The sequence below is a fragment of the Sorex fumeus genome, unplaced genomic scaffold, assembly GCF_029834395.1.
Source record: "Sorex fumeus unplaced genomic scaffold, SorFum_2.1 ptg000034l, whole genome shotgun sequence".
Taxonomy (NCBI): domain Eukaryota; kingdom Metazoa; phylum Chordata; class Mammalia; order Eulipotyphla; family Soricidae; genus Sorex; species Sorex fumeus.
The window spans coordinates 23,948,926-23,964,979 of NW_026606091.1; the positions used below are offsets into that span (position 1 = coordinate 23,948,926).

General features: G+C 50.8%; 2 protein-coding genes across 11 annotated transcripts in view; one reads left to right on the forward strand and one right to left on the reverse strand.

The window, feature by feature from the left end:
* Window positions 1–15,592, reverse strand: part of FAM219A (family with sequence similarity 219 member A) — a 52,839-nt gene extending 37,247 nt beyond the window's left edge. For 3 of the 10 annotated variants that reach the window (XM_056117269.1, XM_056117259.1, XM_056117265.1), the window contains exon 1: window positions 15,136–15,578. Coding sequence is in view for 8 of the 10 variants with exons in the window: in XM_056117259.1 (XP_055973234.1) it covers window positions 15,136–15,195 (60 nt within the window). In the remaining 2 variants the exon portion in view is untranslated. Of the gene's footprint in view, window positions 1–15,135 lie in introns of all 10 variants that reach the window. The other 7 variants (XM_056117266.1, XM_056117260.1, XM_056117267.1 and 4 more) reach the window with 7 other exon arrangements.
* Window positions 14,261–16,054, forward strand: part of DNAI1 (dynein axonemal intermediate chain 1) — a 69,496-nt gene continuing 67,702 nt past the window's right edge. The window contains 1 exon segment of the mRNA XM_056117275.1: window positions 14,261–14,468. Coding sequence (XP_055973250.1) covers window positions 14,352–14,468 — 117 coding nt within the window. The 5' untranslated portion in view covers window positions 14,261–14,351.

The window sequence follows — 16,054 nt, forward strand, 5'->3', positions numbered from 1 at the left end:
AAGAAATGACCAAGTCCCTTAGAATCACTGTCAACCCTTAGCTCAGAAATGATGAAGCAATTTTCAATTAATTTCCTCATGTATTATTTATTCTATCAACAACTTGAATGAGATCAGGAGGCTGGCCAATGGTCAACAACCAAAGTTGTAGGGCTAGAATGTACCCAGGCAACTCTACCCGGGTTGGGCACAGCTCCTGCCCTGGGGCTCACTGCCCTCTTTAGAGCACCCTGATTTTCATACCCCATCGAGGATACTCCAATCAATTCCTGCCGTGGGTGTTCCTGGAGTCAGCTTTGCTGCAGTAGACCAGCCAATGAAGGATCTGAAACAGGAGGCTCTGTCAGAAGCTGACAGATGGCGAAACTCTGGGTCTTTACTGGTTCCCTTTGGTGCCAATGTTTGCTTCTCTGAATATCACAGTCCAACTTGGCCCACCTGCTTCACTCATGTAATTCTCCCTCCTCCCCCCCCCCCCCCCCACTGGCTGCCACCACCTTTCCATATCTTTACCCCCACTTGATCTTTTTCTGAGTTTAGGATTTCCTCTGAGTCAGGGCTAGAAGTAGCAGACCAGGTGATACAGAGAAAACTTTCTTTTTGTTTGTTTTGGGATCATACCTGGCAGTACGCAGGGCTTACTTCTTACTTCTCAGGGATCTGACTAGCTTAGGGAACGTGCCGGGGATTAAACTCAGGTCGGATGCATGCAAGATAAATGCCCTACCCACTGAACTATCTCTCTGACCCCCGAGAAAACTTCCTGGAAGCTGCTATCCTTAGGGAATCCCGTCAGGGTTTGCAGAGGACCCAAAGAAGGTGCCTCTCCAAGCTGCTGTAATCCTCGCATCATGTTGCTGCTGGCTTCCCCACCATAGGAAGCTCTGCCCTGGGGTACAAGAGCTCACAGCATTTGACTTTTACGGTAAGGAGAAGGTGAACTCCATACCTAATGCTAGAAATACAGGCTATCCAGGATGGAACTCCGCTCCACAAAAGCTTAGGATACATTTTCTATCTCCAGAACGAAGTGTGCAAGTTCTATGAGGTGAGCCCAGCAGGGGCTCCACCAGCACAGACCTTTTTCTATGCCCACTCACAGTCAACTGTTTTATTAATAACTTCCATTAACAAAGCTACCAGGTCAGCAGAGCGATGCTACCAACAGGAAAGGGACTGAATTGGCCTTTCCATGTCCTCTCAATGGTCCCTCATTCCTAAAAACTTAGCTAATGCTGCAAATGGAGAGAGGAAGACCAATTTTTGAGAGAATCACAGGGCCAACTCAGCTCAGAGCAGGAAGCCAAGTCGCTTTTTATTTTGCTTTGTGTTCATTTTCTTTTGTCCGTGGACTGTCCCCAGCATTGCCTGGGGGCTGCTTTGTGCTTGTCCACCGTGTGGTGTGGGATTGAACCTGGGGCTTCTGCATGCACGGTACACACTCCACCTGTTGATCCAGCTCTCTAAGCTGCATGTCACTTTTCTTCTTTCTTTCTGGTTTCTCGAGCTAGTCCTAGCGCTGTCTGTGGTCAGGAGTGACCCCTGGCCATGCTGGGGGCGAGGGGGATCACATATGGTGCTAAAGATTCGAAAAGGATGGACAGGATACAAGGTAAGTGCCTTAACCCCTGTACTCTCTCGCTACTTTCTTCGTGTAAGAAGAGCTCTGGGCTCCTCCTCATCCTGTGGTCTGACATTGAATATTACAGGCAACTCACCTGACATATCCCTGAGGGAACATGGGAGGCTTTAATAGTGTTTCTTCCATACTGGTGTGGTCTTATCTCTTCCATTGCTTGTTTCAGTTTGTATGTGTAACTGTGTTTGGGCACCTTGCTTGGTATCTGCCTCTCCCACTGGCCTGCCAGCCTATAAAGATATCCCAGTGTCTGGCATAGTCTTGCATGTAGCAGATACTCAAAATGTAAAATGTAATTTTTAAGTAGTGGATGAGTGCCCCAGTCCATGCATCCATGTGAGTTTCCCACAACTCCCTGCATGTACCTTCCATTCCCCTCACCACTCATCTTCCTCATCTCCGAAGTCTGTTGGTCCCTTCCTTAGCATCACCTTACTTCCTCCTCTCCACTCTTTTTTTTCCTTTTTGGGTCACATCCAGCGATGCACAGGACTCTGCACAGGAATCACTCCTGGCAGTGCTCAGGGGACCGACCATATGGGATGCTAAGAATCTAACCCTGGTCGGTCGCATGCAAGGCAAATGCCTTACCCGTTGTGTTATTGCTCCAGCCCCACCTCCTCTCCACTCTTGCTTATTCTTTTTTTTTTTTTTTTACTTTGTATCACTACACTTGATCTTAGCCAAAAGGCTGAGAAGCAATAAGGCTGGAGCGACAGTACGGTGGGTAGGGCGTTTGCCTTGCATCCAGCCAACATGGCCGACCCGAGTTTGATTCCTCCGCCCCTCTCAGAGAGCCCGGCAAGCTACCGAGAGTGTCTTGCCCACACGGCAAAGCCTGGCAAGCTACCCGTGATATATTCGATATGAAAAACACAGTAACAAGTGTCACAATGGAGACGTTACTGGGGCCGCTCAAGCAAATCGATGAACAACGGGAGGACTGTGACCGTGACTTTGTATCATATCCAGCAGTGCTCAGGAGCTACTTCCAGTTTGGGCCTCAGGGGTCACTACTGGCAGTGACTGAGTTTCACTATGGTATGCGAAGCCGAACCCAGGGCCTCACACAGGCATCAAAAGCTCTACCACTGAGCCATATCCCTGGCTTCCACTCTTGCTTATTCTTCAAAGTACCAGCTGAGTTTCTGTAGTTTTGTCTCTTAAGGACAAGTTCTGTCTTCACCAGACTGTGCCTCAGGAGGCAGATGCTATCTGCCAAGTAGTTGAAAGGGAAGTTGGGATGAGGAGACATGTACCACAAGACATCACAGGAGACACCACAAGTCAGGGGATCACCTGTATCGAGCTGTGCAAATCCAGAGGATTGGAGGATTGAATGAGAGCTCAGGAGAAGAGTCAGGGAAGGCTGATCACTTAGGAAAAGGGAGGGGAACAGAGAGTTTGCACAGAGGTTCAGGTAAATGCTTTGCATGTGCTCAACCCTGATTCCATCTCTGGTACCACATGGTTCCCCAAACATGTCTAGATGTGGCCCCCGAGGCCTTCAAGTACTGCCAGGATGACCTGGATAATCCACAGGGTCCAAGCATCCTTGAGTCCTCGCAGGCATGCCCAGTTGGCTGAGAATCACTGGAAATGGTCCCTGAGCCTCCTGAGCCATACTTGGGTCCCCTCTCACCCCAATACCCCCAAATACAGAATAGGGTAGCAGTACAGGCAGGGGGAGGGGGAAAGAATTCTTAACAAAAGTGCCTAATTGATGAGAGGAGGTGAAGGACTGGTTAGACCTACTAGAAAGAAAGTTAGCACAGATGACAGAAAATAAGGGCATTTGAAATAGCAAGAACCTAAAGTAGGAGTCTCAAAAGTGAGAGGAGAATTTTACACTTGATGAAAAATAACTTAATTAGGTGCCAAGTTGTGAAGGGACCATCATGGGCTTGCAATCAGCATCTCACATAGGATCTGGATGAGGCTGTGCCAACCTTCAGCGGTGTCATGGCCAAATCTATTTATCTTTCGAGGATTCTGCTCATACATACATCAAATAAGCAAACATGATTTCCCCAGTCAACTTCACAAGGTAGTTCAGACATTATGGAAATATCTTGCCACCTCCGTTAAAAATATAATTTGAGTCAAGGTTAAGATAACTGTATCCGTTAACTTCACATGAAGATGATCTGTCAGGGTCATAGGACAGGTACAATGGAGATCTCACTTATGCCTTAGTGGAGAAAATAGGAGACTGTATGAAGAAGGTGGCATTTTATGATCTGCTTTGGAAGACAGGAACCATTGGCAAATACGTATTAACAGAAAACCAAGAAAACACAGCTCATACTAAGTTCCATAGTGGGTCTGGGGGAACATCTTCATATTACACACACATAAGAGAGGCATGTATATTGCTATAAGGGCATTCCTCACTTTTTTCTTTAGACTGTAGCATTCTAAAGAGGGCAAAATATCTTCCTGATGCCTTGGACACAGGCCCTGTTTAAGAACTGCAGCCACAGAGACAGGAAGCAAGGGGGCCCAGAGGTAGGGGTGTATTCACCTCTGATTCCCTCCTGCAAAGCCACAGGCAACACAACTGTCTTTCCTCTCCTAACTCCAGATGTGTAGGCATTTGAGAACTTAAAATGCTTTTCCCAGTGCTGGAGAGAAAGTACATGGGTCAAGAAGCTTGCCTTGCAAGTGGCCGACCTGTATATGGTCCCCATCACTGTATATGGTCCCCAAACACTGCCAGGTGTAGCACTGGAGGCCCGAAGCACTGAACACTACAGGGTAACCAGAGTAATCACAGCAGAACTGAGCAGCACCACGTCCTCGGGCCCTTGCAAGCTTGTTGGCCAAGAATTGCTGGGAGCGGGCCCCACACCTCCTGAGCAGTGCTTGGGAGAAACCCCCAAATAAATACTTTTTTAAAGGGGCCAGACAAATAGTACAGCAGGTAGGGCTCTTGCCTTGCATGCAGTTGATCTGGGCTGCCATTATGGTCTCTGAGCACTGCCAGGAGTAATTTCTGAGTGCCGAGAAAGGAGTGACCCCTGAGCACCACTGGTAGTGAGCCAAAAACATAAATCAAAATAAGTAATTTTTTGAAATGCTTTTCCCTGATACTGTCTGTTTCTAAACAGCTTTCAATTATTCCAACTATTCTCATGTGACTTGATTTGACTCTTATCATTCCAGCTACTCCCTGTCTTAAATGATAACATCAGCACTGACTGCTCGACGTCAGACAGCACTAACCCAGTGCAGAGCCGGACTACTGCCTCCTAAAATCTGAATTTCATACTTCTGTTACTGCAGCCCAAGAGTGGCTATGTCATGTGGTAAACTTTATTAAGTTTTCTGTCTACTTAAATACTCGCTCTCTTTGACGTCTACCTTAGTCTACCCAATCACTAGGCCTCAAGCACTAGGCCTCAAGCAAGAGACTTTCCTCTAGAAAGTCTCCTTACCAAATGCAGCCGACTAGCTCTTTAAGAACAAGGGTGATACTACACAAAAGGTGGTCTGGTTCTGACTTTCACCAGTGCCAGTGGACCCCCTACCTGTATGAGCAGCCTGCCAAGCCCAAATATGATTGTGGGTTCTTGCCTTGACCTTACACGGCAAAAGCAAAGGGCTATCCTATTTCAGATGTGTCCAAGTTCAATAGAAAACTAGGTACAATTGTTAAATAAGATGGTAAGACCTCAACTGACAGTACAGTTCTACAATATCAGTATCAGAGGAAAGTCCACAGAAATTAACTGCTCAGCCCACATAAACATATTTGTGTCAAGTTCTAGGGGTAAGAAACTCAGAAGTATCTACCAGGAGCAGCAAGGATGGTGGGAGATTTTGAAACCACCCTCTGAAAAATAAGGTAAGAGGCAAAACCTGGGTCTGTTTGATCTGGGAGAAAGAAAGGGTGCTGTCTGTATACAACCCATGACAAGGCCTTTCCGTCCCCTTAATTGCTGGCTTAAATGCCTCCTCTTGCAGCCTACTCCGTCTTGCTCCTTTCGTCAAGGACTTAATAGTTTCATCTAAGCGTGGCGAACCATTCAAGTGAGACCTCCTCTTGAACCTTCCTCTTTCACCTTCTTTTCTGGTCATATCTCCAAAGGACTAGCTTCATGTCACTACTTCAAAAGCCCATGCTGAAGGTCAAGCAGAAAAGATCCATTTTTTTTTCCCATCCTTCCACAAAATAGATTGCTGAGCTGGCTAAGGTCTCCGAGAGTCTCCATTCCTTTGTTCTTTACCTGGCATACCTCTGATGACTCAGTACACCAGGGTGGCGAGCAGAGTATGACGCCTGCTGCTTCCTCTGCTGAAATTCACAGCAGTCGTGGAAAATCAACCATGTCACTCTAACTGAGACAGCATTCTGCCTCACAAGCCACGGAACACCTGCTCTAGGCAGCCATTACTGATCACAGGACATTGGCATAAGGTGTGTAACCCAAATGACCAGCCATGCCAAATGAAGTCCCTGGAATAGGGAGTATAAAGTGATTGTGCAGAATGCTACTTAGGCTTCCATGGCCAGTGAGTGCCAATAATGGTGGTCCAGAGGAATTACTGAAGTAACCCCTAGTCAGGGAACTGAGATAGGATCCATCTTTATTTATTTTAATTTTTTTGCTTTTTGGGTCACACCCAGTGATGCTCAGGGGCTACTCCTGGCTCTGCAATCAGGAATTACTCCTGGTGGTGCTCAGGGGACCATATAGGATGCCGGGGATTGAACCCGGGTTGGCCGCGTGCAAGGCAAACGCCCTACCCACTGTACTATCACTCAGGCCCATGGGATCCTTCCTGATGAGAGACTTGAACTCTCACCCTTATCCTTTTCTTTTTAGCTGAACATATAAGTGCATAGCACAGCTCACAGGTGAAAAACAGAAATGAGGCATGTTAATAGGATATAAAGCAAAGCACTGATTAAGTGTATAACTTACCGAGAGTATTTGATATGCCAGACACAGTAACAACAAAGTCTCCAATGGAGACGTTACTGGGTCCGCTCGAGCAAATCGACGATCAACGGGAGGGCCTTTACCTTTACCTTACCTTATCTCAATGAAACTGCCCCCAGCCCCAAATTAAGCACCAAACCAGCATTTAGTGAAGGGACATGAAGGGCAGTAAGCTCCCTTTGTAGTACCATGAGAAAAAATAGACCCTTAGCTTCTTCCTGTGCCCAAAGTACATTAAGAGTATCCCTCTGACAACCACAGAGCTGGCTGCAAAGCAGCCATATCTTGTGGGGCTTAATAGTGTGGGTTATGAAAGAGCTCAAAAGAACTGAGAAGTTCCAGTCTGGATCAGAAAAGAGACAGACTTCTAAGCCCACTTCCCAAAGAGCATTCCATGAAACACACTGGTTCTGTAAAATATTAATGAAAAAAGATAAATTATACAAGTATGGGGAGTTAAACAAAGCTAGAAATGGGGCTGGAGTGACAGTACAGTGGGTAGGGTGTTTGCCTCACATGCAGCCGACCCAGGTTCAATCCTCAGCACCGCATGTGGTGCCGGAGCCTGCCAGGAGTGATTCCAGGGCACAGAGCCAGGAGTAAGCCCTGAGCACCTTCAGGTGTGGCACAAACAGACAAAAAATATAGTGGAAAGATCTCTTTACTGTGGGACTACTCAGATTCTTCGCAATGCTAGTAAACATTTCAACAGGATAGGCCCTGTGATGTTTCCCAAAGGAATCTGACTACAGATTCCCTCTACACACACACACACACACACACACACACACACACACACACACACACACACAAAGTATCTCAAGGACTAATATCCTAAGGATATACTATGGGAAATGATGCTGAGCTAAGGCATACTTAGCTTACATCTTCACTAATTCCCTTACAAAGACAAAACCAGAAGTTAATATGGGAACTATAAATCATTCAGTTTGTTCATATTATGTTTAAGTCAACTACATAAAAAACCCTAGAAGGTTGTCACCCCAGTCTGGCTACAGTTAATGTTTCAAATTACCTCTTATAGTATAATCCTAAGTATAGGCCAGCTGAACTCTGAGTATGACAGCTAGGATCCTGGTGACAAAAACAGGCAAAAACCAGGCCAGAAGCCAGAGTGGTTGGACCCAGTTCTACCAGGGTGTGGCCTCTTGTCATAATTAACACCTTTAGAATGATGAATCAAAGAACACTTGCATGGACATAAGTCTCCTCTTATATGACCCTAATCATGATTACAGAACTTCAGACTGCTCCTCAAGAACCACAGTTTGACATCTGATTCTCAATCTGAGTCACAACAAATACAAATATGTATTCAGTTTGAATTGAAGAGGTACCTAAACATTTGTTATTATTATTATTATTATTTTGGTTTGGGGGCCACACCTACTGTGCTCAGGGTATACTCCTGGCTCTGCATTCAGAGATCACTCCTGCTGAGGGGCAGGGGACCCTATGTGGTGCAGGAGGTCAAACCCAGGCCAGCCGTGTGCAAGGCAAGCAAGCACCTTACCTTACTAGTGCTCCAGCCCCAGCAACTAAGAATTTAAAGTAGGGATAAACTTCTATAGGTCTCCACACCAGATTCCCTGGGCCTCCTACCAGAATCCCTCCCTAAAGCCCAAGGAGTTCACTCGACTGCGTGAGGATGATATGCCAATTTTTGAACTCCAGAGCACAGAAAGATCCAGACCTGGTACCAACTCTGCCTCCTTCCTTCCTTCCTCCCGCCCTCCCTTCCTTCCTCCCACCCACACAGCCAGATTCCCATCAGGGATTCCTTAGGAAACAATGACTGGACAGCCTGCTGACCATGCCTCTAGCTTCCTTCAACTAACAACACCTCTGGGCAAGCAGAAGCCTGGTTCTCCCCTTCCCACACCTGCTTGGGGCTCCCTGGACCTGTTCTCCTGGGGTCAGCTGGAAGGCCTGAAGAGGTTGTGTTTTTTTTGTTTGTTTGTTTGTTTGCGGGGTCACACCCGGTTATGCTCAGGGTGTACTCCTTGCTCTACACTCAGGAATTACTCCTAGAGGTGCTCAGGGAACCGTATGGGATGCTGAGAATTGAACCTGGGGCAGCCGCGTGCAAGGCACACGCCCTACCTGCTGTGCCCCCAGGCCTGAAGAGGTTGAGTCTGCCTAATCTCTTTGCCGGATACAAGGATACAAGGATCCATCTGCCCTTTCAACAACCACGAGGAGGGGAGACTGTCCACAAGGCTAATCAGGTTCCAGTGAATAAGGTCCTGTCTTACATTTCAGTTCACTGTAGACTATAGTCAGTCAAGGGCAGCAAGGAAGCAGCGGGCCTAGAAATGACACAGCCTGATAAAGTTTACCCCAGCTCCCATGGAAGTCCCCACCTTCGGAGGTCACACCTCTTGAGGCCTTTTGCTCTGCATGATTTCTTCCCTAAAGACCGCTTCTGTGGCACACCAAACCTGGGTGGTGTTCCTACCCTTACAACCATTTTCCAGGTTGGTATCTGAGAAGGGAGATACATGTCCTTTCCCATCCTGACTTGCAGATGAAACAGTAAACTCGCACATCCATTCCAGACTATCTCCGTAAAAGCTCCACCAGTCAGAAACGCCTAGGTTTGACCAGAATAATGGTAGCAGGCCAGGCCAGAAACATTCTCTCATGCAACCAAGGAGTGTATTTCCCCCTCACCAAAGAGCTACTGCAGGGGCGGGGAGGGGGGCGGGCTAAGCCACTACAGCTCCTTGCTGCCACCAATTTGTTGGCATTCATCAAAACAGGCCACAGTGAAAGCATTCACTGGCAGGTGAGCATACTTCTCGGAATCCTTTTCGAGACTGTGGGTTCAGTGTCACTCTGCTTTTAGGCTTTCCAGGACTCCTAGGCCTCTCGCCACCCCAAGGGTGCCACTTCACCAGGAGACCAGAGGAGCCTGCAGCCTTCTCCATATAGCATCCCCCAAAGCCAAGAGGAGCACAAGGCCCCAAATTTCCTGAGATGGTAATGGTGCCTCTCGACATCCAAATTTCCATCCCAGAACCTGGGAGTCATTTTTTTTTTTTTGTCTTTTGGGTCACACCCGGCGATGCTCAGAGGTTACTCTTGGCTCATGCACTCAGGAATTACTCCAGGCAGTGCTTGGGGGACCATAAGGGATGCTGGGAATCGAACCTGGGTTGGTCATGTTGGCTGTGTGCAAGGCAAACGCCCTACCTGCTGTGCTATCGCTCCAGCCCCTGGGAGTCATTTTTGACTCTGTCTCTCCATCCTACCTCCAAACAGGCTTTTCACTCTATGAGTATGTGTGCATACTCATATGTGTGCCTCTCCTCTCTTTCTGCTTTACTCTAAGCATGCATTATCTCTTGCCTGAATCCAACCACCTCTGCAATAGTTTATTTTTTCTCTTTTGGTTTTTGGGCCACACCCAGCTATGTCCAGGGCTTACTCCTGGCTCTGCACTCAGGAATCAATCCTGGCATTGCTTGGGGGGAATATACAGGTGCCTTACTCACTGTACTATCTCTCTGGCTCCATATTAGTTTTCTAACCTGTATTCTTACCTTCTCCAACCTCTCATCCACCATTGGAGTAATAATCCTATACCCAGACTTGATCGTGTTCATCCCTTAATTACAATCATCCATTCTTTCCAAACACATCCTTTTGTTCCTTTCTCCAGGCTCTTTTGTCTTTCTTTCATCTTTCCTGTCAAGCTTCTGGTCCTCTTTTAAGATTACCAGTTACCAAGATCTCAGTGACCCCCTTCACTGACCACTTGGTGAGAACCCTTCCTGATTTCCTTCGTCCCTGCAGGACCTTGTTCTTCTCTTGCTGTGTTCATTATCCTGCAGTGCCTCTACTTGTCTTAAGCATAACATCCACCAAAGGTTTTTAGTGTCTGTTATTGAAACAGAAGTGTAGTAAGGAATGAGTTAGAAAAAACCCTGAGACTCTATGTGACAGGGAGAGAAAGAAAGAGAGACAGAGACAGAGAGAGAAGAGAGAGGTGAGAGGAGAGTGGAGAGAGAGAGAGAGAGAGAGAGAGAGAGAGAGAGAGAGAGAGAGCGCTCTTCCTAGAATCTAAGAAAAATGACTAGGTCAAGAATTACATGTAACCAGTAGGAGACTCTTTCCTTAAGTTGAAAAGCCACTACTGTCACTACTGTACAAGGAGATACATTATGGAAGACATGTAAATCATTTCTCCATACTGCCTTCTCTCCATCATTTTCAGGAGCTGCTGCTGTGGCCCAGTCACGGAATTACTGTCCTAACCAGTCCCCATGCCTGTGTGGCAGAGGGCAGGAGGAATCTGAAACCCCTATCCAAGCCTATGGGTTCAAAGGGCCAGAGACTCAGTATTTCTTATCTTTTCCAAAGAGAAATGCCACTCTTTCTTGGGAAGACCCTCCGCTGATCACCACTCTTTCCTGAGACATCTAAAACCATCCAATGCCCATCAGAACCCAACCTTCTAGCCTCCCAAGAGATCTCCCTTGTCTCTGTCCTTAACTCACTAGAAATTGAACATCTGTTCATGAGTTAAGTAAATGGCTTAGTGGAGAACCTGGGTTTCAGGGAGACCCAAGGCAAGGAGAGCACTTCTCTCAGGGATACAGAGATGCAGTTTGGTGCCATATGCTGCTGTCCTAACCCTCCCCCAACTTTTTTTTTCTTTTCATTTATTTATTTATTTATTTATTTTTTGGTCACTGAAACCACTGGAGGTAGGGCTTTGTCTGAGACAAGTGATAAAAAGCTCCATTTGCTTTTACTGTGTTTTGTGGCAACAAGTCTCTTTTTCTTCCACTGCTGCAGAAAAAGAAAAGACCAAGACTGCAGGAAGGCACGGAGAGGCCAGGCAGACAGGCCATGGGGCCAGAGAGCCCATCCCTACTGCTCACACTAACAGCCCAGTTGCTCAACAGAGGCTTGGACAGCTCAGAACTATCCAGATCAGTGAGCATGTGGCCTGGATACAGAACTGACACATGCTAAATGCCTATGCCTGGCCGTTTCTCGGGGTGAGGGGTGAGGGGGTGGAAACTGTGCTCGGCGATTAGGCTAGAGAGAGGGTCTGTGGTTAAGGCGCCTGCCTTGCATGCGGCTGTGGCCACAACATTGGTTCAAATGCTGGCAACACATATGGTCCCCCCGGGTACTACCCTGCGTATGACCCCTCCAAAAAATATTTTTAAAAAGAGAAACACTTGGGATTGTCTGGGAGGGAGACACAGAACGAGCCCTGGAACTAGGTCTGGAAGAGAATGGCTCGTTCCTTTCATAAAGAAACAGAAAGAGACCCCAGGGAACTCTCAGGAATAAGCCCAGACCTGGTTCAGCTGCTGAGATGAGCCAGGCCAATTAAATAGATGGTGTGATGGGGAGTAGGGGGAGGCCACTCCCTTCAGCACATTCCCGCCCAGATAGGAGGCTGGTCCATGCAGCTGTGGTAACAGCAACAGCCAAGCAGGGATCTCTACCTCGTCCTCCCACTCGCTGGGAACTAATGCTTAAATTAGCACCTTGGAAACACCCAGATCTGCTGGCTGTGCCTTGTCTCCCGGCTCCGGCCACTCCCCTAGGCCGCCTTTTTGAGCTTGAGTTGCTCTTTCAAATAAATGGTAATAATGATAATAATAATAATAATAATAAATGATAATAATAAAGATGCTCTTGCCCTAGAGCTCATCTGTCCAAGTCGGCAGTGAATGCCCTCTGGATTCTTCTCAGGGCTGGTGGGAGAGGGTTATTTGATCATGCCGCCCATGGGGCAGGCCTTTCAGTATAGGTAGGTCCAGAAAGAGGTAATGAATGGTCTTAGTTTCCATAGGGCTTCAGGAGACAGCCCCTACTCTGCCCACAGAGAGGCTCACACAAAGGAAGTGGGCAAGAACAATAAAATCCCACGGTAGCCCAGGAGGGCAGGGCCATGTCTGTGATCTTGAGCTGTTAACCACTGTGTCCTCAAACACCTGGTAGAATATTTAGAACAGAGCAGATGCCTAATACATATTGGTGAATTCATTTGCTAAATTAATGGTGTCAGGTTCCTATAACACAGTCTTTTGAAGAAAGTGAAAGCTATTGTTTAAACTTTAAAGAGATTAATTTGCCTTCTTCTCCTAAAGGGGAAAATAGTCCAGAGGAGAGACCTCCTAGAAGTCTCAATAAATAATGGCCAAAAGTAAAATAGGTGGCAGTTGGGTGCATGCCTGGGACCCAAATACCCTCCAGAGAATCACTTTGCCATTCTCTTCTGCTCTTGGCTTCTGTGGTATGCCATCTTGATACTTTTATGCTCCCCTCTCCCCCAGTGAGTTGGGGGAGCTCCTCTGATATTCAATCTGGGAACAGAACCTGCAGGCAATGTTGATATTCCTCCAATGGAAGATAACTTTATCACTGATTCCTGAAGGCTCAACCTCAACAAACTACCCTCTTTCAAGAGGCCATTTTAGCCTGGAGGGAAGCATCTGAAGGTGGTCACAGGTTTTCTGATAGGTGCTTCCATGCCATGGAATCTTCTGGGCCATCACTCACTCCTACTGCCACGGAAAACTTCAGGTACAAATAAAGGTACCAAGGACAACTAGGCCAGGCTACCATCCCCCTCCTTCCCAGCTGGCCTCAGATAACTGCTGCTCCCTCCCTGGGAACTCCAGAAGGGAGACAGGAACCAACTCCGTGTCTTTCTTCTCCTGACTCATCTGGACCTCCTCCTTCACCCACCCTCTCTTTTTTGGTTCTCGATTAGAAGCTTAGCATGGGAAAGGAGAATCCAGTTTGACAAGTCAGATTGGCTGGGAAGATTTTCTAGAGAAGAAAGTTCTCAACCCAATTGAAAGTTCTTGAAGTTCAGAAGACAAACTTCTTTCCAACATGACCTAGACCCTAAATAATCTAACGATGACATGGGAATATGGGGGAAAGCTCCTGTAACAACTGTACCCCTAGATTAATACTGTACATGTCTGCAAAGCTTCTAGAACTGTAATCAGAAGGTTGGGGGGAGGGGGCGGGCAGTGTTGGGTAAGTATACGTATTTCCAGCTAAGGAATCGCCAGTGATTCTCTCTGGTTCTATATGCCCCAAAAGATGTGGTTTGGGGTCAGTCGCGGGTCCCTGCCAGTGTCCCTCTTAGTTGTTGTGACAGGTAGGTCACTTGCTCAGGAAGCCAGGAACTACATCTGTCAGTCAGGGGCCTGGGGCCCCAGGTTAGATCCTGTCCCTCACCTTGCCAAGGGAGGAGGCTCAGGGGTCCTCGAGCTGATGCTCTGGGAGAGCTCTGGTTGATGCCAGTAGAGCTCAGAGAAAAGGGGTTGGGCGGTTGGCTGGGGCTACACCTTTGGGTTTCTAGCCTGCCTTACCTCATTCCAGCTCCCTCGGGTCCCTGGGGGCCAGGAGAAGAAAAGGGCGACCCGAGCCAGGACACTCCCCGCGTCTCCCTCTCTCTCCCTAAGGCGAGCTGGGTCTCCGCCCGCCCCGCCCCGCCACCCCCGGAGCGGTGTCCGGCGGTGGCACGGTCCTCCCGAGGCCCGGCCTGCGTGCGCCCGCGGCACCCTCCCTCCCTCCTCCCTCCTCCTCCTCCTCCTCCTCCTCCTCCTCCTCCTCCTCCTCCTCCTCCTCCTCCTCCTCCTCCTCCTCCTCCGTCCCCTCCGCGCCGGCAGCGATGACATCATTCCTCCCTGACTCCCGGAGCGCGCACCAGCGGCGGGACCGGCGCCCGGCGGCGAGGACCCGGAGCACGCAGGCCCAGGATGCCGGGTGGGCCTCGGCGGCTCCCGCGGCCCCGCCCCCTGCCTCCCCGGCGGCTCCCGCATCCGCGCCCCCTGACGCTCCGTCGTCGCCGTGGCGCTCCCCGCACCCGGGCTACGGTACCCACCCTCCCCGCCCGCCCGCGCTCTCTCCTCCAGAGAGAGAGAGGTGCGGGATCCCCCCCGCGCGCTGCCCTCCCTGCCCTGCCCGCCCCCGCCGTCTCCACCCCGAGTCCAGCCAACCGGCGGGCAGACCCACCCCACCATCCTTCCTTCCAGCTCGTTCCCAGGCCCTGCGACTCCCGCGCCCCCTCCCCAGCTCCGCCCCGAGCATCGCAGGCCTCCGAGGCCGGGCGCCTCTCCATCTTCCTCCCTGCCCCAGCGCCCCCACCCCCACCCCGGGCCTGCGGCCAGCTGCTGCACCCCCCGCCCCCACCACCACCACCACGGCCGTGCGGGGCCTCCGCGCGCGCGGCGTGCACCATTGTGCCCCGTTAGTTCCCGCCCGACGGCGGCGTCCCTCTACAGCCCCCGCCCCTCCCACGGCCTGCGTCTGCGGACCTGTCCCCCACCACGACCACCACACACACACACACACACACACACACACACTCACACACACTCCACGCCCGTCCAGGACCCCCGTGCCAGGCGCCCCGGCGCTGTCCTCCCGCGGCGTCCGCAGCCCACCTCCCCGGAGAGAGGAGGCGACCCGTCCCGACGCACCGTCCCCGAGGCCTCGAGTCCCTCCACCCGGCCCGGGCCTGCCCGCCGCCCGCCCCCTCACCAGCGGCTGCACCTCCGAGTGCGCGGTGGGCACCTGGAACCGGTCGATCTCCTCCATCATGGTGCCGGCGGACGTGGTTGTGCGGGCGGGGGAGCTCCGGGCGCGGCCAGGGATGCGGACAGGACCGCGCGCGGGGCGGCGGCCCCCAGCAGCCGGGGCGGGGTGGGGTGGGATCGGGGGGAGGTTGGTGCAAGGCTAGGCCGCCCCGGACGGTACGGGCGGGCGAATCCCGGAGCCGAGAAGACGCGCCGCGCGCGGGGGGCGCCTGGGCACAGGCTGCGCTGGCGGGCCGAGGCCGGCGGCGGGGCTGGCTCGCGGGCTCTGCCGAGCGCTACCGCGGCGGCGGCGGCGGCGGCGGCAGCCGGGTAGAGCAGCCTCAGGTCTTCCCTCGCCTCCTCCTCCGCCGCCGCCTCCTGTCAGCAGCTCAGCCACTGCGGTGACTCGGCAACTCCACTTCCGGGTCCGGGACACCGCCTGGATCTGCATTATTCATGAGGGGGCGGGATCACGACGCGACGCCCCGCCCCCATGCGGGAATTCCGACGGAGCGCGGTCGCCGGGCCTGTCCGTCTTCAGGGGGCGGGGCTTAATGAGCCGGAGGTTTCCTCCTCCCCCTCCCTCTCTCCCCCCTCCCGCGCGCGATCAGCCCCGCCTACCGCTCCGGGCCCGGAGGCGCCTGCGCCCCGGCCGCCGGTTGGTTGCTGGGTAACCGCGTCTGGGAGGAGCCCGATTTCACCCTGCAAAGCTTGCGGGGATCCTGACAGCCACGGTTGTTGTCCCCAGAGAACCCGGGCGCCTGGAAATTGGAAGAGAATCAGATTTCCTGTGCGTGATCGAGGGACGGACAAACTTCTTGTCCTTAGAAGAGCAAGGGTGTTTGGGAGGCGCCCCAGGTGTAGGGGTGCTTCCTGCTTGCTGC